The sequence below is a fragment of the Apus apus genome, chromosome 24 (assembly GCF_020740795.1).
Source record: "Apus apus isolate bApuApu2 chromosome 24, bApuApu2.pri.cur, whole genome shotgun sequence".
NCBI lineage: Eukaryota > Metazoa > Chordata > Aves > Apodiformes > Apodidae > Apus > Apus apus.
The window spans coordinates 5,951,992-5,976,029 of NC_067305.1; the positions used below are offsets into that span (position 1 = coordinate 5,951,992).

Genomic DNA, 24,038 nt, shown 5'->3' on the forward strand with positions numbered 1-24,038 from the left:
AGCCGCGCGCCGGGGCCACCTCGAGTGCGGGAGCGCGCGCCGCGCCGAAATTAGGTTAATTATTTAGCACTGCCAGTCTGGGGACTTCTAATGGCGCTAGACAGCATTTAAAAGTTTTACTTAATGATAAAGTATGTTTAATTGCTGCTAATGTCTTAGGGATCAAGGGTACCTAGTGGATGAGAGAGAGAGAAAACTTGTGAGGTAAGACGTGACACCGGCCTCCCCTGCTCAAGCATCAGGGTAATATTTCTCCCGAGTTACAGTGCTGGCGCCATTTGCTGACCAGAACATTCATTTTCCAGCCAGGTGGACCTGAGTGGTGAGTTAGATAAGGTTGTTTCACTCTTAACGTGTGTATTTGGGTGTAGGCCTTAACTTCTGCAGAGATTTAGGTAAAATCCATGGATTTCACATATTTGCGGATTTTCAAACCCTTAGGAGATTTCCTTTTCAGGTGCTGGACCACCCATAGCAAACGTAAGCCTACTGCAATGGACTTACTTGTGTTAGACACTTTCTGTGGCTCCCTCCAAAATGAGCCCGTTCATGTGCTACAAGATGAAGGCCCCTAAAGAAAACCTAAGGGAGAAGGGAGTGTCCGTCTGGCTCCTGCTGTAGATGATGCTGGAGCATTTACTTTGTTCCTGTTCAGGAACAGGCACAGGAGGACCCTGCATCCTGATGGAGGCCTCGCAGATCTTGGGATCTTCCATCAGGACATTCCTGGTTCCTCTCCCCTTGCATCATTCCGTAAAGCAGTTTGGTTCCATAGAGGAAATTCTGCATGTCTCTGTTTAAATATAGAAAATATTTGCTTGCTGGGAATTTTACTAGCAGTTACTCATTTTCTTTGCCTCACTTTTCATAACCCCATCCGTTGACTGCACAAAAATTAATTGTCCCAGGCCTCACTGCAAGTCCCTTGTGTAGCATTGAATCAAACATCAAATGTCCAGTTCACATTGATCTTGGCTTCATTAGCTGCACCCCTGTTTTGAGAGTTTCCAGGCAACATAATACTGGTCTTACAGCAGAAAGGATCCTTACACACCTCACCAGCACTCCCACTTTTGACATTGTTGTGAAAACATTTGTAGAGTTCTGCCAATCCACCTCCTTTGGCAGTGGTGAGCAGCAAAGCACGGGTACAGATCAGTGCCACTGGTGGCACTACCTGAGCTGCAGCACAGCCCTGTCAGTTGTGTCTGAAGGTTCAGAAAAATATTTTTAAAATACACTGCAAATGAAATTCAGAGTTTTATCCTTGGGCAGTGTTTCTGCTTAATGTCAGGTAACTTTGACAAGTACAGACACGCATTTAATATTCCCATTTCTTTCTGAAGCATACTCGAGACACATGAATATGGAAAAAAGTTACAAGTGAAATGGTCTGTTATTTTCTCCCAAACATGTATCTGTTTGTTGGTTCCTATGGCCAGATGCTTTATTTCTCAGAGAATGGGTAATGCACAGATAATAGTGTTGACCAGGACCAGACATCAACTTACTGCCTCACTCTTGTCACATTTTATGAAGTGCAAGAGCTTCCATCAAGCTTGGATCTCACTAGGAACTGGTTAATTTATTTCTGTATCTCTGGTTTCTTTGGGTCCCTAGCCATTTTGCCCCTGCTCCAGCAGTGAGGTTCAAAATGGAGGAAAACCTCTCCTAGTGCCACAGGCCCTCTCTGAAACCAAAGTTATTTTACTAGGAACTGCGTATGAAAGGCTCTGCTTCTTCCACAGAGAAGAGATTTACAACTTAGATGAGGCAAAGAATGGGAAAATGGTGGGATTATGTGATCCACTTTAGAGCTGCTGAGCTGAGAGCCTGAGAGATAAAGTGATTTGATCAAAGCAGAGCAGGAATTTAACTCCCATCTCACAAGCCACTTTCCTGAACTATGCCTGGTTTTAACTCTCTTTCCCATGGAGGTGTTTCACTTCATCTTCACTTCAGAATAATCTGATTTATATAGTGTAGGCAAGAAATCCTTCCAGAGTAGAGGAAGGTATGGAGACAGAATCACTCCTTTTTTTCTTAATATGGGATATTTCAGTCCACTGGTAAAGAAGTGTAAAGAAGGGAAGCCTGAACATGATGCAAAAACATTGAAAAAAATAATGAATGCCAGATACTGGTCACTGGTTTGAACAGTATCTGATTTTTAGAGATTAGTCATGTTAGACTTGCATGTGCAGATCCTCCAGCCCAAACCATTCTGATTCTGTGACATCCCAGCTGCTTTTTGGGTATCTTTGGAAAAGCAAACACAGGTGGATGCCATCAAAGAACTATTCCTTTTCAAAGACCTCGCCTGTGCAATTGTGGTCTAACTTGAAAGACTTTTAAAGTTTGTGCAAGCTCACTCAGACGTTCTAGTTCAAGCAGAAATGCTGATTATGCAACATTTTATCAGGCATTTTCCTGTAATATTAACAGCATTTTTCAGATGCTGTGGTAGCAGCCTGACTAGTGACACTACTGGGTAATGCAGAGTTGTCTCTGGGCTAAACAGTAAAATACACTTAAGAACAAAATAATACTTTATGCAAAAAAAAAACCAACACACACACCAAAAAAAACCCGACACCAAGCAGCTGTGAGAAAGACCTGCCTCTGTATGTCTTTTTGTTTGTTTTGAGAAAGAAACCCACATGAAAATGGCCGTGTGAAAAAAAAAAAAAAAAAAAAAAAAAAAAAAGAGGGGGAGGGAGAAGGGAAAAAATATGAATCAGCTTCTTTTGTACAATACAGCAAAATGGTCCCACCCTGCCCCGGGCTCCAGTTACTCACTTGCTAGAAGGGCCTCGGCAGGACACACCCAGCTGCTTCTCTTTTTAAACCCTTCCTGCCTATGTTATCTCTTCGCATTCAATTTACCACGCAAGGCAGAAAAACCCTCTGAAACAAAAGACCCTTTTCCTGCCTTTTTTATCCCTCCTTATATTTCTAAAATAGCTCTGAAGCCTGTGCTCCTTTCACGGGACACTTCTCTAGTAACTGCAAACTACCCAAGTTTTTTTCCCTTCTCCTTCCTCTTCCACCCAACGTTTCTATCAGGAGCTTGAAAACAAGAACCCCCCTCAAATACAGTCTCTGTTCAGGAACCCGAACTGCTGTGCAAAATGGTACCTCCTTGATACTGTTTTTAATGACAGTTGTTTTCCTGCAACTTCCCTTCCTCCACCATAGTTCACAGCACCCTGCAAGGTCCTAAACCAGGAAACTCTTTCACCTATAGCTTTGCTGCTAGTGTAGTTCCAGTAGCAGGGGGTGTTTCAAATACTTTTGCCTCTTTTTCTTGCTTTTATTTATTTTAAGCCCTTTTCAATGAACATGGCTGTTTTGTTTAAAAGAATATTTGCAGCTTTAGCAACATCTCGGGATGCCAGAACATTCCTTTGTGCATCGTTTGTGATGCCACATCACAGCTCTGGAAGTGGTTAGTCTGGAGTTAGCAGAGAAGGAGCAGAGTCACTGCTGCATTTATCAGGCCAACAAAAAGACACACGTGGCCTCTGATGGGCCAGTGAGTGCCTGAGAGTTCAGGAACTGGTCTGGAAGAGCTTGGCAGCCTAAAATATTACTAAGAAGGTAACTGATAAATAAATTGGTTTGGAATCGAGCTTATTATACCTTCAGTATTAATAGAAGCAAATGTTTCTAACCAGTTTACAAATTCCCTAAGCTGGATTTTTATAAGAGCTGTGTCACCACGGCAATCTGAAGCCTCCCTTCCAGGCACGGAGTTGAAAAGCACTTTACAAGCAAGTGTATCTACACTAGGAACTTTAATTAGTGTTGCCATTGCACGTTTTAACAGAACTGACAGACTGTATCTACAGGTATGTTTTGTGCTGCAAGTAGTTCTATCAACTTCAAATTCTACATATGATCACAAGAGCTCTTTCCTTCTTTCTAATCTGTGGCAAAATGACTTTATCTGTAGGCTTTATTCTGCTGTTATCAGCCCATGTTGTTTCAGAACTTCCCTGTCTTGGCTGCTCCTCCCGATGCCTGTAGGTGACTCATTTCCTGGGAAGGATGAAGCAGCCATTTCCTGGCTGTTCAGCACAGGGCTTGTCTGTGTTGCAGTGGTGTGGATCAGCCATGGCTTGATTGTAACCCCTGCAACTTAGACCAGACCTGCAACTCTTCACTGCAGCCTTCTAAGATAATCAACTCTCAGCGTGTGTTGCTTAGGAATCGTGGCTTGCTGCCGCTCACCTGGGCCACACACTCTGTGATTTGGGGCTGTGCAATTAAAATAATTACATATATAACCCCATAATTTTTGAATTATCTACTAAGTGCTGCTGAGATTGCATATTGGCATTTGGGAAATCCAGGTAATACCCATATTGGTTCCTGTGTTCGACACAGGTTACAGGCAGACTGGGTCAGTCTCTGTGTTGATTCTGTGCCCATAATTCCAGCTCTTTCCTCCAACCCGTGTTTCCAGTTTCCTGAGCCACAATTTATTCATACATCACATTAAGACTCTAACTGTTGTGGGCAGCTTGTCAGTTAGAAGATTACCTGACCATTGTAATGCCAGCCTGATGTATCTCAACATTCTGAAGCAGCTTTTTACTGCTGTTTTTTAAATTACTCTTTTTATCTTCTTACCTAACATTTCATTTGAATATTTAAATTCATTAGCCTGTCATACATCTGTAATGTTTGGGGAGAAACCCCCCACAATAGGAATACTGCCTCTTGACTCAGAATGTAGCACATGTTGCAGCGATGATCACTGAATAATTCATACCCTTAATGATTTATTCATGCTCCAAAGCTGGATACCTCCTTGGTGACTTTCCATTATCTCAAGGAGAACACAAGTTCCTATCCAGCTCCTCTCATCACCAGCACACGGAGCTGGGCCAACAGAGCCAATGGGCAGTAGAAACCCCTCCCCTGTGACACCTTTCTGCACAGCCACATTCTTTGGAAAGGAAGGTGGGCGAGGAAGCACGTTCGGCCCTTTTCCAGGAGTGCAAAGGTGAAGTGAGATGCTGCAGTCACCATGTGGGATGTTCTGAGCATGGGAAAGAGGCAAAAGGGCCCTGACTCTGAGGCTTGATGGCATAGAGCTGGTCTTGCTCTCTACAAGCAATTTCAGGTTTCTTTTTCCTTGTGAAGTGACACATTCTGAGACAACTGATACAAACAGAGCAAGACTGTTCCCACCCTCTCAGGAAACCTTGCAGGAAAAGCCTGCACAAATAAGAGCAGCAAGGTCATCTCTTTCCTGTCTGATGTGGGATATCAAAAAATACGACTTTGGTAACAGTCGTGGACTCACTATGACCTGAGTCTCCTGACCTAGGTGAAGATTTTGCAAGACATTCAAATTCCATCTGTCTAGAAAGTATGAAAGATGATTCTGTGTTTCGGCAAAGTCTCCAGACCCACAGGCAACACTACCCCTAGCTGGCTGGTATGAAATTTCCTACTTGTTTATCCTGTAATCCTGACTTCTTTTGTCCTTGGAATAGGCTTTACATCAGCATAATTAAAAATGTCAAACACGCTTGAGAAACTGTCCAAGTTGCTAAAAATGAATGTGAATTTCCTCCCCACAACCTCGCTTCATCTCTCCCTTACTCTGGCCTCAGCTTTACAAAGTGGTCTGTTTCCAGCCCTTCAGCATACTTTGCATTCCACTGCCAAGAATGAACATTTATTTATACAAACAACCGCCCTTACAAGCACATCTCCCCGTGCTGTCCAAGGGCAGGGAAATAAACATAATTTCTCTTCTCTAGCTGCAGCTCTAAGTTTCTTTTTCCTCTATTCAGGGGCATCTTTTTGCAATGAAAGTTTAGTGCAGTTCAGTCACTTTCCTGTGGCACAGATCTGCTCAGAAATGGACTGGAATGCTCTTTCATTTCCTTACAATGATTTTATTTTATTGCCCTCTAACGATGGTGCCAGTTTCCTGATAAACCCCTTAGGGGGTCTGGCTGGCTCAGCAAGCAGGTTTTCAGAGAGGTCTGGCTCACGCTGGAGGGCTCTGCCCTGCTCCCAGGAAGGGAAGCCCGAGTGCTCTGGTTTTCCCAAGCCCCTGGTCAGGTTTGCTGCCTTGCACCAACTCCCCTAGCAGTGCAGCTGCCCCTCTAAGAGGGGTTGGTGGCAAAGGACAGGGCAGGTACCGGGCCTGGAGCTCATGAATTATTTCCCCAGCTTCTCCACTGCTCACCTGTCAGGCCAGGTATTGTTGGCTGAAACTCCTCACCTCTGTCGTCAGGTTGTCTCCCAGTGCAGCTGCCATTTCAGTGGGCAGCTCTCAGATGCTAGATGATTCCACACAGCGAATATCACAGTCTGGGCACAGTTCATGTAAATGAAAAAAGGGGCCCTAGAAGAGAGCGAGCTGCAGAGGCAGAGCAGTAGAAGTGCACCAGGAGATGTGTGTGTGTGTTGCATTTAGCTGTGTGCCAGCCAGTTTCCATTTCTCAGTTGATATAATTGTTTATATATAATTGTTATATTAATAATATTATTAAATATAACAGTAATAATATTATTAAATGTTACAATAATACAACATTTACCTTGAGAACGTTTGCAATTACATACACCAGTGAATAAGATAAAGTGGTTTTGCTAGGAACTCTCTTACTGGCATTTCTAAAGCAACCTTCTAATAAATGAAGCAGTTAAGTAGTTTGTGAAGGATCCAGGGGAATACTTTTTGTAAAAAATGTCAGCAAGGTGATATTTTAGAATACAGTCCCAATGCTATCTTTTTAGGGTAAAACACAGATAGCTTCTTTAACTATATTGCCAAATCAAAGTCAACAAACTGCTGCAAATTAGTGGATTAGGAATTTTTAGTGACTGTTTTCCATTAATCAGAATCAAACATTTTATGGCTCTTACTGCTTTCTTATTAAGCTTACTGTTGCAAAGTCTGCAAATATGCCTTTACTTTTGCCTCACTGTAAGGTATCAATCAATCTTTTTCTTCTTTACTGTGATGCACAATGGAGGGCTGATGTCCTTTAAGAATATCCCCATAGCATGCCTATCTATGTGCTCAGGTATTGCTGTGTTCAGGAAGAGGAGCATAATTATAATTAGGCCTTGCACTGAGTAGCTCATACAGCATCATCACAACTAATACCTGGCAGGAGAGAAAAAAAAACATGTTGAAGATGCAGCTGGCAACATACAACTACCTCCCCTTCACCAGCCTTCTTCAGAGCAGGATTTATTCTGATCTTGCAGGTCACAAAAGGCACACCTGGAATACACCAGCACGTGTCCCTCCTGGATTCTGCACAAGGCTTTTTTTAAAGTATTTTTCAAAACTGTTCCCCCTATCCCCCTTTTCCTGTTACCTTCTTTCTGACATCATGCAGGCAGCTGACGGGTGCTTCAGCAGTGCAGCTAAATCCAGCTCCTTGTTTCCACATGGATTCAGGAACAAACATGTCCAAATTCATCTGAGGAGGTGCAAGGGCTGGGCACACCAAACGGCTTTGCCTGCTGCGAGGCCCGCATTGTCACACAGCCTGATCAAGACATCATTTCCCAGGGCTTCAGCTCTATTAAACACAAAGCTCCAAATGATTTCCTACTCGGATCAAAGATCTGTTTGTTCCAGTGCCACTTAAGTTTAAAAGGCAATACTGGGAATGAATGAAATCTCCCCAGTGGCAGCTGCCAGGGTTCAATTGGTTTGTCAGTACCATAATTATGCAGCGGACGTCTTCTGTTTGCTGGTCCATATGTTCCTGAAGGATGTTATGCAATGGATACAGTGCAGGGAAGCCTTGCTCCCGAAGCTGATGGGCTTTGGCTTTTGTGGTATGAAGACTTGCTTATGTTTCAGATGGTGGAAATGTTAAGAAATCTCACATTGTGATTTCAGACTGAAAACCAGAGCTGCTCTTCCTTGATCAAACTCAATGAATGTGTAGGAAAATAAATGCTGGCCTACATCCAGTATCCTGGAACTGGCATTTTAATATGGAGACTGGCCACTTTAAAACATGAATTATATAGCTACAGCTGGCCTCAGAAGGTGAGCACTCCCCTGAGCTGAGGAGCTGCCACTGATCAGTGGCAGGGTTTGGTGTGACCCTTGGATCTAAGAATAAATGTGGCTTCCTGTCCAGCCAGCCACGGCTTCCCCACAGCACTTCTCATCTTCGTAGGTCAGGATCTGGGTGCTGATGACACACGTCTGCTCATTAGATAGCTGTCTCCTTGTCTGGCAGATTGTGCACCAAATTTTCTGTGTAACACATGTAACTGTGTGGTAAGAGCTCCAGAGTATTAAATTAAGCATTAAAAGAGCATTAAGACATGAACCTGCAAAAGGTGAAGCCAGGGAGAATTGAGATAGGTCTCAGTTGCCAGAGGAACAAAAGAAACACAATATCCTTTAGAGTGTTTAATATTTGATGGGGTGAGATGCTCAGACAGGAGGGCAGCGAATGCAGAGGGTGGTGACAGCACCGAGGGGGGTGCTTTGTGTCACCATGGGGCCTTTGTGAGTGCCCTGAAACAGGCACAAAGGGCTCCCTGTGTGCAGAGCTGTCCATGCCATGCACAGCTACCTGCTCTGCACACACAGCCTGCGTTTTCTGAACACCATTGGATTAATACATGTCCTTGTTAAAAACAGCACCAACATTGATCAAAAGAGACTCCCAGTGACTGGGCTGGTCAGAAAGGAAAGAACCAGCATCTGAAATTCTGGAGATCTGATGGTGACCGACCTGCTCTTCATGTACTGCAAGCACCTAAAGCCAACAGAAGGGTTTCATGAGCTGAAACAGTCTTCTTACGGAGCTAAGTTTAACTCAGAGGGGCATCCTTAGCTAAAGTTTCTTGCTTTAAGGTCAGGGCTTATAGAATACATAAGTGATACTTCTTTTACTGTGAAGATATTAATTTCATACTGTGTGTTGACCAGTTATTACTTCTGTAACAGCTGGCAAGCTAGCTAGATTCTTCCCTCCGAAGTTTGTTGTGAAGGCTGAAGTACACATGTAGTCACCACAGAAACAAAAAAGATCTCAGGCAAATAGAGCAGGGGCTGTGGCAGCCAGCAGGTCCTCTCCTGTCCAGGCTCTGCAGAGACAGCTCTGCAGGCCTTGGGGAGCCAGCAACCTGATGCTTTTCTAAGGAGCATTCACTGATGCCTTAGTCATCTGAGAGTGTCTGCTGGAAGATCCAGGAGGAAACAGCTGGGTTGGGGTGCAGGCTTGGAGAAAGTTTCCAGAGTGTATTTTCAGAAGTGCCTTTTGTTCACTGGATGTCAGTTATGAATTAAGTAATATGTGGAGGAAAAATCACATTTGGGGAAAAAAAAAATTACATAAAAGAGAACATAAGGGACACACAGAATACAAACAGGGCCCAGATAACAGTGAAACAGTAAGAATGGGGCAAAACCAGATTCCAATTAGAGAAAAACATGTCCCAAGGAGTCACCAGCCCTTGAGACAGGCCTGCAGGACAGATGGAAGGGATGGGAAGAAGCACTGCCCACAGCTTGGGCACTGGAGAAAATACTTAGAGTAACTGAAATAACTGCATTAATATATTAACGAGTCATTAGCATACTAAAATTCACACCCACACACTAGAGGGACCCCTACCAACAACAGGCCCCCCACTCTTTGAGCAGATGCAGTGAAATTCCTGAGCATTTCCACTTGGAATGGAAGGGAGGGATTCGTGACCAGTCGTGTGTGCCAGGGATAGGCTAATGTTAAAGTTCTTTCTCATGTCTTTGGATATAAAAGTAGCACCTGTGTTTTGGGAAATGGAGCTTCTCTGTGGAACACCCCCCTGCTCTCTGCTCTGGGACTCTGTGTGGATTGGCTCCTTGCACAGCAGGTGACAGACCTGCTTTGGGGACAACACACTAAGGCAGTTTCAGCAAAGAGCTCCAGAGCTGAACTCACCACTGTCTCAGGTTTTGCTCCAATCTGTAGAGTGGGCTTAATTGTTTGCTCTTGCTCACACATTGGCAGGTATGTTATTGCTGCTGTAGGACAAGGGTTGGCAACCTCCTATAGGTACTACACCAGTGTATTTTTCTTTTCCTAATTAGCAGCTAGGTGTCCCAATGCTGGGTTTTGCTGCCTCTCCAGGAGGCAAGATGCCATCCATCTGTGGTATTTTTCATCTGTGAGGCCCTCAGATCCTGTTGGATGCAGCACTCAAGAAGTGGGAAGCAGAAACTGAGCCACTGCCTCTTACTGGTGCCTCTGCAGATGGTGCTGGTCGCACCAGCACCTCCTGCCTCAAGCATGCCACTCAGACCCTGTGAAATCGAGTGCTCTCAGGGCAGAGCCTTTTACTTATTGCTTCCATCCCACACGAGGCATCTTCAGGCTGCTTTCAGATCACTTATCTAAATAACTAACACCTTCTCTCTCCCTTCTGTCCTAGGCTTCCTTGTCCTCTGCACTGCTGTGCTCCCTGGGAGGCTTTCCAGAGACTCTTGTGTGACCTTGGAGGAGGTAAGGGGGAGAGTGACACTTCAAAACAAGGACAATGGTAGAAAAGAAAATAGGAGCAAAGGTTCCAAAGATGGGAATCCTTCAAGACTCCAAATGTCCTGTCAGTATGGCCAGATATTATGAACTAATGAATTTGCCTGCAGCCAAACCCTTGGGTGCTCAGTAAGATGTGTTTTATGAAGGACAAGTCCCTTTCCTTTCCATGGGCACTGTACCTGGGCTTTCCCTGTGCCAGCTGTGGGCACCTGCATCTGCCTGAGACACCCCAGCAGAGCCTGTAGAAAGTAATCCCACATAGAGGGAACTTTCCGTTTGTTTACCAAGAAAGTGATTTCTTCTACCTCCAGGAGCCATTTCTCATCACATTCTCAGCAAACCTTCATGAACACTTGAGCTGCAAAATGAGAGCTAGCTCTTTGCCTGGTGCTAGGGTGACTGACTTCTACCTACACCCTCAGGATGAGTCTCCAGGGATTTAAAGTGCTTCTAAAAAGGTGAAATCCTCAAGCCTGGGAGGGAGTTGAGGTGGCAGTTGTTAGAATTGTTCCATATTGTAAAAAAGTAGGTTACTACATCTCATTGTGAACAATTGTGTCTAATTACAAGACACAGATTCACCACAAATGCTCCTTAATAACAAGTTTCTACCTTCCAGAGTGTGTTACAAAGTGACACGTTACCTCTGGTTTGGGGTCGGGTAATGCAAGGGAAGAGTGTTTTGGGTCAGATCAAACCAAGGGGAAGGGGTGCTAGGTCCTGACTCACAGCTCAGTGTTTGAAGCTTTGGATGATGTGTCTGTCCTTCAGCTTACAGCACTCATTTCATTTTAGTTTAGCAGATGGCAGGACAAATGGTGTGAGCCACACTCTGATTTTAGTTAAACTTTAAAAGGCTGCTCAGAAATACATAAAACTGCAATAACCACTTTGTCAATAAAATGAATTAAGATCTGCAGCTTCCTCTCAGCAAACTCCCAAACAGGATGTTATTTGTTTGCTGTTTGATATAGAATGAATTCCATCAACAGAGCAGAAATTGAAAGAAAGACAGACAGAGTGAGAGCCTTGTCTGGGCTGGGAGGACAGGGTTGGAGCAGTGTCTGTACTTGGCCAAGGAAGTCTTATCGGTCAGCATTTTTGTGCTGTATTTTTAGCAGTAAAACAGCAAGTTTCCTATAAAGTGGGTATGTTGAGAGGTCAGTAAATCTGTGGTGAGGGCTTTGCACTACATTTTTGCTGTTTCCTTTCTTGGGAGGTGCAAAGGTTCTTTGGCAGGAATAAGGAAGTGCAGTGGGATGGTGCCTCACTGTGAATACAAGTGTAGGAGGACCTTGACCCCACATTAATAGTCATATTTATTCCGCACGGGAGCCGGGGGCAGGGGCAGGGCTCCGGTGCGGGCCCGGCCAGGAAAGCAGGGCTGGGAAGGGCGAGTGAAACAACGCTTTGGGCCAGGGCTGCTGCTGGCCGGGGGCCGAGCACCCTCTGCCGGGGACCGGCAACAAACCAGCACCCAGGGCCAGATCTGCACCATCCCTGGGTTTTTCCTGAGCCTGGTGCAGCCCGACTCCACGAAACGGTGAGGATTAAAAGAGTTTTTTATATAGTAGAAGATGGCAGCGTTATCCCCCCGGTGGCCAAGCTTGTGCTTTATGAAAAACACTACAAACAGTGAGAGAAGCAATTAAGAGCAGCAAACACTCCTACAAGTGCCTTCTTGCCAACAGACATCTTCTTCCATTAATTAAGTGAAAGAAGATCATTTTACTACAAATGGCTGCTGGGGAGCAAAGTAAGTTCCCACAGTCAAGTCTGTGCTGATATAATTATATATACTCTTCCATGGCTCAAGACTGAAAAAAAAAATCTAAAGAGAAGTAGAACACTCTACCTTAAGAATTGTTAGGGAAGGTTCCCCACCCACTCAGCCCGTGCAAAGCTGCTGTAACTGGGCAGCTCACACAGTTACTATCCCCCTTGTAGCATTTTCTGCTCAAATAACAGATTTGCCTTTCACTGATTTCAGCTTTCCCATTTCTTCCTGGGGAAATAAAATATTAGGTCCTATTTATAGAAGTTCATGGGTTTGAATTAATTTTTTCCTTCGCTACAGCTGTTTTTAGTGGCTGATTACTGTTTGTTGGACCAGGCAGCCCTTTGCCAGCTGGCTGTGGCTTTTATTAGCTCTTTTAAGGAGACTTGATTTAGAGCTCACAGTTACAAGGACAGCAGCTCTGCAACACAGATCGTCAAGAGAAGAGATAATTAAGACTCATAACAAAAATTGTATCTGATTTTTTGAACAAAAACGCTCTTGTTTGAGGAATGTGGTGCTGTGGGCTAATATTTAACAGCAGGCTCTCTTCCCTTGCTCAGAGCCAGTGCATGCAATTAGAGCCTGCCCTCCATCAGATATACTGGATATTATTCTCTGGGAGCATCTCTCAAAATGGAGGAATGCTGCCCCACAGCACAAACAGCGTATTTTGGGGATTGTGTTTCTGCAGGCAGGGCAGGAGGTTCTGGTGGAAGGACGTGGTGAGGCAGGAAAAGAGCTGAAGAGGTGCTGAGAAGGCTCTTGTACAAGGGAGGGGGAGGAGAGAAACAAACATTGCAGAGAACAGGAAAAACGATGTGCTGGGAAATGATTAATCCACCCCAAAGGGCCCTGCTACGAAGTGGTGGGACAAGCTCAATGATTTTTGGCAGCCATGAGCTGCTTCTGCTCTGCTCTCAACTCCCGTCTTGCAACCAGATGTGTTCAAGAATAGCTCCATCCCATTCCTGCCCGAGACACCACATCCCCCCCAGTGTCCTTCACTCCATTCCTGGTGGCTCTTGGGCAATCCACCCCCTCCTATATGTGTATTTTCCTGATGTGCCATGTCCCTCCAGCTCCAGTAAGTATTTCTCAAGTGAATCCGTGCTGGGGGAAGGGGGCGGGAGACAAGTTTTAGAACTGCTGCTCCATATCCTGTTGTTGTCCTGCAAGGATTGTTCCAGTTTCCTGCACTGTCTTATCTGGAACTGAAGAGCCAAAGCTCTCATATTTACTTGCTTTGTGTGTGCCTCAGGTTTCTAATCTGTGACATGGATGTTGTAAGACTTAAAGAGGAACACAGCTGGGACTATTAGAGGGTGGAGTGACAGGAACAAAGTGGTTAAAGGGCATTCAGTGCCTATACAATTAATGTCTTTATTTAGCTATCCTGCTTGCTAAGCCTGCGTATGTCACAGAGGGTTTTAGAGGCCCTTCAGCATACCATAATGCTGCTCAGAGTCCACTGAAATGTAAAGAGAGGAAGAGCCAGATGTTTGCACTCTAGGTGATTCCAGGTATCTGTGTTTGACAGCCTTTACAGGACAGCCAGTTCCAGTAAGTGTTGAGTATGTTCTTCCCCCACCCGAGGGCTCAAGCCAGAGACAGGAAAGTCTTAAAGCAGAATAAGCATTTCTATGTTTTTAGTCAGCCTTGAGCTCTAGAAGCTCCTCTGAAGTGCTGTAGACTTCTTTGAAATTATTTGGCCACATTTTTTGAATACAGAGGTAAAATAAGCATAAACTATGCTGATGTCTTGAAAGCTCACTATGCAGATCAGATGCATGGGAAAGCAAAATCTTGACAGTTTTTTAAAACACCTTTCCCCCCCCCCTCTAGTGAGCATCAATTTACTGAGCTATAGGTTGTATCAGGACACTAAATTCCCTATGATTTAAAAAAAAAACATAAAAGAAAATGTTTACCAGACTGCTTTGGAATGTCCTGTTTTTCTGCAGCAAGGTGTGGGTCCTGCATGCACAGTGTCCATTATCAGATGGGAGCCTCTCCTGGAAAGATAATTAAAACAGCATCACTCACAGCCAGGCAGATTCTGAACCAGACACAAGGTTTCAAAATAAATCTCAACCCCCAACCCCAGAACCCTCCCCCACAGGGAGCCTGGCTTTGTTGGAAGCAGGTAAAAATTGTGGCAATGCTCAAGATGGATTTTTATTAATCAAAGAGAAATATGTCAGTTCCATCTTTGTAGGTAAACACATATTTCATTTTTTTCTACTCAGTTGTAACTGTACATTCAGACAGAATCCACTTGACAGTTTCTGGGGAGGTTCTGTCAAGTGATGTAAATAGGAGAGGAGTAGGCTGGAGATATACCCTTAGCTGATTACCAGAGCCTTTATTTGGAACTAAATACCAAGAGAAAAAAGGCTTTTTTTTCAAAGAGATCAGGAAGAGGAAGACATGTGCTTGGAGATAAGGAAGGATAAAAAGCATTCCATTTAAAGACCCCTGTGATAGAAATCAAGATGTTCATCTGCCAAGTCAGTAATTTTGTGGCCTTATGACCATGCAGAGCTTCCGTTTCTGTTACCTTTTTCCACACTAACTGAAAGCACCAAATTATTGGCATGAAAGTTACTTTTAGTTTGTCCAAGCAGCTCAGCCATTTAGGGAGGAGTTGAAGATAAAACTCTCTTTAGCTTCAAAAGGGAAAAATGCTTCTCCCATAAGTTTTTGTTCAGCTTTGAGGCACAGCCAGGCTAGGAACAGGCTGTGAGTCCCTGTCCTTGGAGGATTTGGAGACATGGTGGACAGAGACCTCTCAGGAGAAACTTGGACAGAGCTTGTTCTTCTGTGAGGAACCAGGACAGCTGAAATGGCCCTTTGAGGTGATTTCCAACCCTGTTTTCTACGATCCTTTAGGAGTGAGATCTCAGTGACAGGCCCCATACAGCACCCGCAGTAAGAGGTCAGGAGCTCAAAATGCGTTTGCTGCTTTAAAACAGGGGGGTTTGGTCTGTTTTTTTTGTTTAAAACGAGCAGTGATTTCAGTAAAAAATAATTTGCAAATCCTAGTTTAGCATGTTTCACAAGCTATTGTACACAAACAGCAGAGCATTCTGGGCTGGGGTGAGGAGCCTTCCCAGGGCTGATCCCGGGTGGGTGCGGAAGGGCCGGGCCAGCCCAGCAGGAGCTGCTCCCGTGCCTGCTGCCCCTTCCCTGTCGGAAGGCACCACAGATGTGCTGCCAGAGACCCGAGCTGTGCTTTTCTCTTGGAAAAGGGACACCGAGTTCCCTGATCTGTCTCCTGGGGTTAGAGAGATCTCTTCTGGGAGGCTTCGCTTTCATTTCCTTCCCTCCTCTTGGCAGTGCTGGGCTCAGACAGGCTCCCTCATGCATGGCTTTTTGTTTTTTTCCCCTTCCTGCTTGGAACAATTAAACTTTTGTCCGATAATTTTGGATGCATATGAAGGAGAGGGTAAGGGCCTGGTTTCCACATCCCTGCCTCGTGTCACAGATGCTGGCCAAGCCCCACAGCAGCCACCAGGCTTCACGCTGTGATGGTGGCCATCTGGCCAGCCACTCTGTCCTGTCCCTTGCTCCAGGCTGGGCTCCTTGGCCTTCCCTGGGTCCCCCTGGCAGAGCTGGGGGGCAGCACTGGGCATAGCCCCTGCCTCAGGCACTTGGGGCTCCCGCAGTGTGGCACCTTCCTGCTGTGCACCCACCACGTGCCCTCAGTTTAACTGGCAATAAATCCCTGCAGGCAAACACTACACTCATGGATTGCAAAGCAGCCCCAGTCTGTCAGATGGGATATGCTTCTCCCATGTTCCACAGCTGCTTGGAGATCAGGAGCGTGTGGAACCGTGGTGGGGCCGTATGCTCCATCCATGGCCAACACAGGCTCCTTCTCACCAGGCAGCTGCACCACACTTAGGCCAGAGCTGCTCAGAACTAGACAAGATTCCTGTGTCCACTGTTTTTCACCACCCCTAAATGCACAGCTTTCCATTAACAATGGCTGAAGATGCCTGGGGCACAGGCTACCATCCTGAGCTGCCGGTGCAGGCAGGGTCAAGTCCAGCCAGGCTTCACCCAACAGTGAGTGTAGTGACTGATTATTCTCTGATCAGTTACAGAGAGATGGTGATGACTTTCTAGGCTACTACACAGAACATTTCCAAACAGATGGGAGAATTTCAGATTTGGTCTCTAGAAAAGATGAGGTACATATGCAAATACTTATTTCGTTAGGAAACTTCCTCTTCTTTTTACTATTTGGAAAGTCAGATGATGTCAGAAGCTGAACTCTCATTGCTATTTCTGGTACTTCGGTTTCTGCAGTTCACTATTTGGAGAACTGAAAAGTGCTAACCACAGCCTGTATTCAGAGTGCCAGTGCTGAAGGGAACATCTCCTGGAGCCTGGTTTTCAAAATTCTGTTTCAATATTTATATTTTGTTTCAAATTTGATTGGTACACTGTAGAGGCTAATCCTGCAAATATTTACACAAGTCAAGCTTTCTATATATAGTTCATCAGAGCTTGAGGGGAGCTCACCTTAATGAAGGCAGATGTTCTGCAGGAGTGTTTGCTTTGGGCTGAGCTTTGAAAAAATGCAGTTGCATCTGCTAGCCACATATTTTTTGGTAATATATATATGTATATACACACAGACATACATACATATAGAGATACACACAGGTATGATAATTATTTTAGGTTCTGAGAGAGAAAGACAAGACTATTCAGTCACTTACTGATCTCCACCTGAGAAAAGGTTCAGTGAGACAGAAAACAGCAACATGGTGAGTATTTTTAGACAATTGTTTCTAACAGAATAAATTATAGCATTAAAAATTGTAGATTTAAAAAAAAAAACCCAACAATTTTAAACTATTTTGGTTTCTGAAAAGCATCTGACAAACAACTTCATGTATCCAACATCTGTTTGAGGCAAGCAGTGCTGCCATTTTGACAGAAGTATGAGTACTGCTGGCCATGGGAAGGTGGGAGACTGAGAAGCTGATTCCTGACGCTTTCCCTTACTGTTTTCCATAAGTGAGAACCAAATTGTCTGTAGGCCCAAGCTTGCTTGGATCACAGGACTCAGATTTGCAAACAGAGCAGGTCACCCTTCCCACTGAGCTGTGGGCAGTGGGTGTTGATCTCAGTTCTGCTCTGGATTTGGAGCAGCTGCTGTGGCTCAGCTGGGCTGTGAGATAATCTTAAACTGAGCTACTTGATCAGGACTCAGAGCCCACAGGTACATGTAAATCATACCTAGAATGAATTCATCATTCCAGGACCATGCCCACAAACTACCCTCCAGGTCTTCAAACTGGACAAATTTATTTATTTTAAAGAATGATCAAATTGGTTTTTAAAAAGAATCATTAGAGGAATCACTGATCTACAGCTATTACTCCATTTAGAGGGGGCTATAAGCAGCCCCCAGGACTGCTATTTTATGCACATCCTCTTTCACTTAAGTTTCTCCAACACATTTTTGCAGAGCCGGAGTGTCGGTGACGGAAGATGCGTCAGTGCCAGTTCCCTCCACAGGGATCTCATCAATCTCGTGACCTGGGCACATGCTCATGGGACCATATGTAATCAAATCCCAGCCTTGGAAATGGTGCAGAACATGGATCATCCTAACAGGGACAATCCTGTTCTGTGGATATGTGGAGCTGGACATGCCTATCACTGGCAGTGTGGAAAATTAGACCCGAGAAGCAGAGAAGAGAATGAAGCTGTAGAAAAGAGAAAGTGGTTGGTATCTTCTGAGGCATCATCAAGTGAAGCTAGTTTAAATGAAAAGAGGTGCAGGATGGCCCCATCATTTGAGGGGGCTAAAGCAGACATCATTAGCACAGGATCATGTAGCAGATCTCCAGACATTACTCAGCAGAAAGACAACAGGGCCTACATAAGGAATCATGAACCATCACCCAGAGAAAATGGAAAAAACAGCAAATCCATGAACTCGTGCTTTGCAGTGGAGCAGCATCTGTCAGTGCCTGGTGGAAAAGTCAAAACTGACAGAAAGAGGGTGAAACAAGAAGACAATGAAGTTCCACAAATCATCTCTGATGAAGAACAGTGCATATCAGATGAAAATGACCCAGGAGACACAACCAACCAGAATATTCTGTCAGAACCATTAATTAAAGATGTAAATGCTGAGGAGGAATTGCAAATGCAGTGCAGTCAGATGATGGCATTTAACAAGCTGACAGCCACCCAAGCATCTGGCTTTGCCCCCACAAGAAGGTCACCCCTAACACTTGCCTGCAGTCCAAAATCCCCCGTCAGTGACCAGGAGAGCCTGAACAGCAGCTTCTTGAGGTCAGGTCCTCTTAATCCTGCGGGGTCCCCAACTGCAACTTGTAGAGAAAGGAATTCCTCTGGCTCCGCAATACCAAAACAACATCTAGAATCTGTTCCTGGCTCCAACATTGAAGAAAAGGCCGAACCTGAGTCACTCACCTCTGTGACATACTTGGACACGCTGCACCTCAAGTGTGGCACACCAGAAATGGGCTTAAGTGGGAATGTTACTGAAAACTCTATTGAAGAGAGAGAACCCTCAGGATCTGGGCATCCTTCAGCCTCACTGAGTCCAGAGAGCAAGAGCACAAACCATTCACCTGCATCTTCAAACCAATGTAGGTCTGGAGTTTTCTTCCTGGAGGGTTTGTGGGTGTGTGGGTATGTTCTGTCAATCCCTTTCCCAAAATACTGAAGGAGGGTGAGTTCATGTAGCTGCCAAAATTGGTATTGTATCATTAAAGTAAATGCCTCTGATTTGGGGAGCTCTGTTTGTACTGGAAGGGACAAAAAAGGTTCCTACCTTCGGTGCTCGGCACTTCACTGTTCACGGAGGCGCCCAAACGTGTACTTGGCTCTGGCCCAGCCTTAACTACACAGTTTGAATACTTTGGTCTTTCAGTTTACTTTGAATCACCACACAGTGTCTTGGCTGTACTTAAGAGAGAACCTGGAGCCCGAGACAGGAACTCGGGTCTCAAGAAATCAAGAGGAAGTAACTGTGAAAGCAGCAAAACAGAAATTGTGGCTGAAACTTGGGCTGCACCAACATCAGTGACAAAAATCCCAGACATGGCAGTGGGAGCAAAGTTGCAATCCTGCATTCTAAGTTACACGAGCTAAACAGATCTCCTAAGTGCTTTTAATAATTTTAAAATTTTCGTACACATGATCCTTGGGATCCTGCTGGAGTGGGGAAGAGTTATAATTGCTCAGATGTTATCTTGCAAGATACATGGTTTACTGGGGAACTTCAATACTAAGTGCAAGCCACGCACAGAGCAGATTTCAAATTATTCTGTGTCAGAAGAATATGCTGTTTGATGAAGATCTTTGAAGCCTGGCTTGTGGCTGATTTAATCCTGCTGTAAAAGAGACATTGTCCACACCAGAAGGAACAGCTGACATGCAATATGTGGACATGACCAAAATTATGGTAGTCTTTTCAAGTAGTGAGGAAGCCATCAATGAAATCAACTTAATTCATTGAATAAACCATCATATTTTAGGAGAATACACTGGAGCCTTAATGCTAGGTACACATATATTATTAATCTAATGATTGAACATCTCAAATAAAATGCAAATGTCCAGGTTTTTGAAGATGTTATTGAAAAGCCACAAAATTTGCATCGATAATAATTTGTGTGCCTGGAGGTGCTGTTTCACATTATTCCAAGAAAACTGCTGTCTACTCAGTTTTATGTTTTTTCTGCCAGTATCTGGGTGTAGACATTGAGGCAGATTTTAAGCATTTAATTTAAAAAGTAAGAGTACATGTTTTACATCCAGTGGCTCAACTCCGTGGCTCCATCTGGCTGAGAAGCAGCCCCTGACAGCATGTGTCTCACTTCCACACACTTGGTCTGAGAACCCCATTTCATATTTCCCAAATCCCATCCTCTCCCCACAATCACAGTCCAGCCCCATGGCACACTGGGCATCCAGCCTGGCAGAGCTGCTGCAGCCCTGCCCTGTGTCACACACCATGCTTCAGACTGGCACAGCTGGGTTTAGTGAAAATAATTTGACTGTTTTTGTAATTGACAACAATCAGCAGCAGCAGGGCCTGGAAATTCACCTGGGAGTGTCTCTAGGAGCTGTTTCTGCCAAGACAAATGGCTTATGGCTCAAGCCAGGCCGCTGCATGTATTGATTTAAAAGCCCTTCATCTGCCTGCACAGACCAGTCAGTAACAAAACAAGCAAAAAACCCAGAACAGCAGCACAGGGATCAGGAGAATCCACCTCAGTCCAGCCACAGCATTTTAAAATAACAACTGAGCACATGTAAAATAGCTTGGTGCAAGAAGGGGGATCTCAGGCTGTTGTTGGCTCTGGAACCCTTTCCAAGCTGCCCCTCCTCACTCCTGAAGAAGTCACAGCCAAGCAGATGGAGCTTTTCAGCAATCCAAAGAATTCATTTCTCATGCTACATCGAACTAGGTAGAGGTGGTATTGCCATAGCAACTTGAGAGAGAACCCAACTGGAATCCTGACAATCCTTGAAAAAAACAAAACCCGAAACTATCAAACAAAAAACCTTTTACTCCTCTTCTAGTTCTCCCTCACTATCTACCCCTAATTCTTAATCATTGTTTTTATTTCACAATGACAGTTCTCCTGCCTGAAGATATTGTTGTAAAGAAGCAGAATGCTTTGAAACACATTTTGCATAATGCAAACTGTGTTGTACACCACTTTATAACTATGAAGCGGATGCAAATCACAAGATCCACCTACAGGCCAACCCCCAGCTGTTCTCCCAGAGCTGAGTTTGGCCCCTGTAGTCACCAGAGTAGCTGCACCTTGACGAAAGTGTCTCCTGTCCAGCTGGGGTTGCTGGGGCCCCACAGCCAGCACTGCAGCTGCTGCTCAGGCCACTGGTCCCACCAGAATGGTCCTGTGAGGACCCTCGGGGCCCACTCCACCACCAGCCAGGGTGAGGGTCAATGTCAGGCCAAGCCACCAGCAGCAGCTCCAGTCCTGTGTTGCCATCTGAGAAGGCCCATAGAACTTGCACCAGTGCTTTCCACACTTGCACCTCACAGTGACATTCAGTGACTAAGTCTCCTCAGGAACGCATTCTCTCCCATTTAAACATAATTTAAAAAGCAATAATATCTTCAATGTACCTACACAGTAGTAGGCAGGGTCACCAGCCAAGCAATAAAGGGCTGGAAGGGAAGCAGCCCTTTCCCTGCCTGGGGTGTTGAGAGCACAGATCTAAACCAAAGCTATAAAGGGAGGGGTTTGTGAGAGTCCCAGCATCTCCTGTTTACTTTTAAGAGGAAGGTGAACATTGTTCTGCATCTCCTTTTATTACACTGATCTCCCTGTAAGTTCTTGCTAACCTCAAAGCTGTGTCTTATCTTTTAGATGTATTAAAGACGTGGGAGAAAAGGAGAAGGTGTAACACTTATCGGGTAAAAGTTTTCAAAGACTGGCTGGCTTCTCATTGCCCCACTGAAACACGTGAGATCTGTCAGCTGCCACCCGAAGACCTGGATCATTACCTGGCCTCCTTCTACAGTTCTGCAAAGAAACAGAATGGCAGAGATTTTTCTGCCACTTCTTTGCACTTCTTCCAAACCAGCGTGGAGCAATACCTCAAGGACCACAATTACAAGTGCAGTGTGATTAAAGGACTGGAATTCAGAGCATCTCAGGAAGCCTTGAAATTAAAGCAACATCAGCTAACTCAGAAAGAGAGAGAGGGAGAGTGGAGTATTTTGGAGAACTTGACAGATGAAGATATGGCAAGTCTTCGTAAGGGTGGACTTTTAAGTAAGATGCACCCTGAGTCCTATTTGCACCTCATTTTCATCAATATAATTAGGGCATTTGGGGCAAGAACGCACAGGCAGAGCCGTAATCTGTACTGGGGGCAGCTTGTGCTGCAAAAGAGCCAGGGAGAGCTGGAGTACTTGGAGTGGATAGATGAGCTGAAGGAAGAAAAAAGTACAGGGAACTCAGGTCCACGCCTCTTTGCCAAGCCTGACAATCCGAGCGACTGCCCCGTGGAGGATTACAAGAGGTACGCCAGGAGGAGACCACCAGACATGCTCCACAGCTGGGACCCCCTGTATCTGGTTCCTAAACCTCTATTCTCCTGGTGGGATCACGTGTGGTACAGCAGAAAGTCACTCACCAAAGCCAAAATAGAAAAGATGCTGAAAGCTGTTATCCAGCAAATCAAAATGCCTAGAATAAAATCCAAGGACTAAAGGGATACATGTAGTTCCTCCTACGCCACTTTTTGGTAGGATTGTTTTCCAAAGCAATCTTGGAAAGGTTTGAGTAGCAATAAAGGTTGAAAGCTGGGTAATAACTTCCAACATTTTCTCAACAAGGTTTATGTCATTTTGTTACTGAAAGTTTTGCAGAGTTAAGAAGTTGTGACTGTTTAAAAAAGTTTTTTAAAATAGCTGACAACTTGGAATGGTTTTATATTAGGTATTTTTCCCAGGGTGCTAAACAGAGCTACATAAACACCCTTTGGTTGAGGTTGTCGCTTTGTTCAGCTGTTCAAGTACTATTCAGTCCATGTGTGCCCCAGTCCAGGTGAGTTGTAGGACTGCACTGTTGACAGAACCCACCAGTGGTGTTGGGCTCAGCCCTCTATGCCTGTGCTGCCAAGATGCAGGTGGCAACCCCAAAGGAGCAGGTTCCTGAACACCAGCACCCTCACCTCTCTTGCTCAGGTCTCTCCTGCTTGGAGCCCTCCATTACTCAGCACCCCAGAGCTGGCCCTGGGGAGGACTGGGGCTGTTGGAGATCCCACCAAGCCCACATTTGTGGTTTGTTAATGAGTCTGTGACCAAACCCTTTGCCAGAATCCACCCCATTCAAGCAACATTTAAAATCCCCAAACAACTTAGAGATATTGAAGAGAGCCATAAAAAAGACAAACTCACTTAATCAAATGCTCTGAGGGTGTCTTCCTGCTTTCCCTGTGCTGCTGGCACGGGTGGCATTAAGGCCAAGGGCCATACTTGTGGCTCTGAGCCCCAGAGCAAACCCCCCATGTGGGGCTGAGCTCTGCTCCCCCAGGCAGGCTTTTCTCTGCTCTGCTGATCTTTGCAGCCCACCCACCGAGCTCGTTAAGGACAGGCTGTGCCGTCACAACCAGGTGGCACAGAGCTCCAGCACTCACTTAAGCCTGTCAGGAGCACCTGGACAGCTCCTGGTTTAAGCTAAGTTTCGAGTTAATTGCACTTCATGCAGATGAGCAGCATCCTGGGCAATGTGCTAACAGACCCCTGCAAGGGTTGGGATGCTGCTCACATCAGCCAGAGACCTGTTCCATGGTGCAAGATGAAGTGTCAGAAACTCTGAGGAACTGTCCCAGGACCTGGTGTGGCAGCTCCAGCTGCAAACCTCGTTGCCAGGATGAGGGACATGACCCACCCCAGGCTGCAGCAGGGGCTGCGGCAGGAACAGCTTTTCAGAGCTGCTGCTGCCCTGTGACGATCCTGTAACAGCCCAGAGCTGGCAGGTGCCCTGGTCACCTCCTTCAAAAACCGTTCCATGAGCGATCTAAGCATTGAATGTTTATGACTTTACGTCTTTATGACTTTATGTTTATGGCAGGAAGAAAATACTTGTAAAAGTTTATGTGGTGATTAAAGGTATTTGTGCATCGGTTTGGCGGACAAGTGTTTCTAGGAAGCGCTCCTGGGGACGCCCCCGGGGCCAGCGGAGCTG

The 24,038-nt window shown here is 45.2% G+C and overlaps 1 protein-coding gene across 5 annotated transcripts; it reads left to right on the forward strand.

Annotated features, from left to right (window-relative positions):
• Nucleotides 1–20: 20 nt before the first annotated feature.
• Nucleotides 21–22,685, forward strand: LOC127394107 (uncharacterized protein KIAA1958 homolog). 5 transcript variants are annotated; one of them, XM_051639863.1, is made up of 5 exons: nucleotides 21–322; nucleotides 10,426–10,496; nucleotides 17,002–17,087; nucleotides 17,795–18,950; nucleotides 21,711–22,685. In XM_051639863.1, the coding sequence occupies exons 3-5, from the start codon at nucleotides 17,085–17,087 to the stop codon at nucleotides 22,556–22,558; spliced, it is 2,007 nt and encodes a 668-aa protein (XP_051495823.1). In that variant the 5' UTR covers nucleotides 21–322; nucleotides 10,426–10,496; nucleotides 17,002–17,084; the 3' UTR covers nucleotides 22,559–22,685. The 5 variants fall into 5 exon arrangements, with proteins under 5 accessions (XP_051495823.1, XP_051495824.1, XP_051495826.1 ...); XM_051639864.1 differs by having other exon boundaries at nucleotides 21–204; XM_051639866.1 differs by lacking the exons at nucleotides 21–322; nucleotides 10,426–10,496 and adding an exon at nucleotides 11,914–12,075.
• The last annotated feature ends 1,353 nt before the right edge of the window (nucleotides 22,686–24,038 follow it).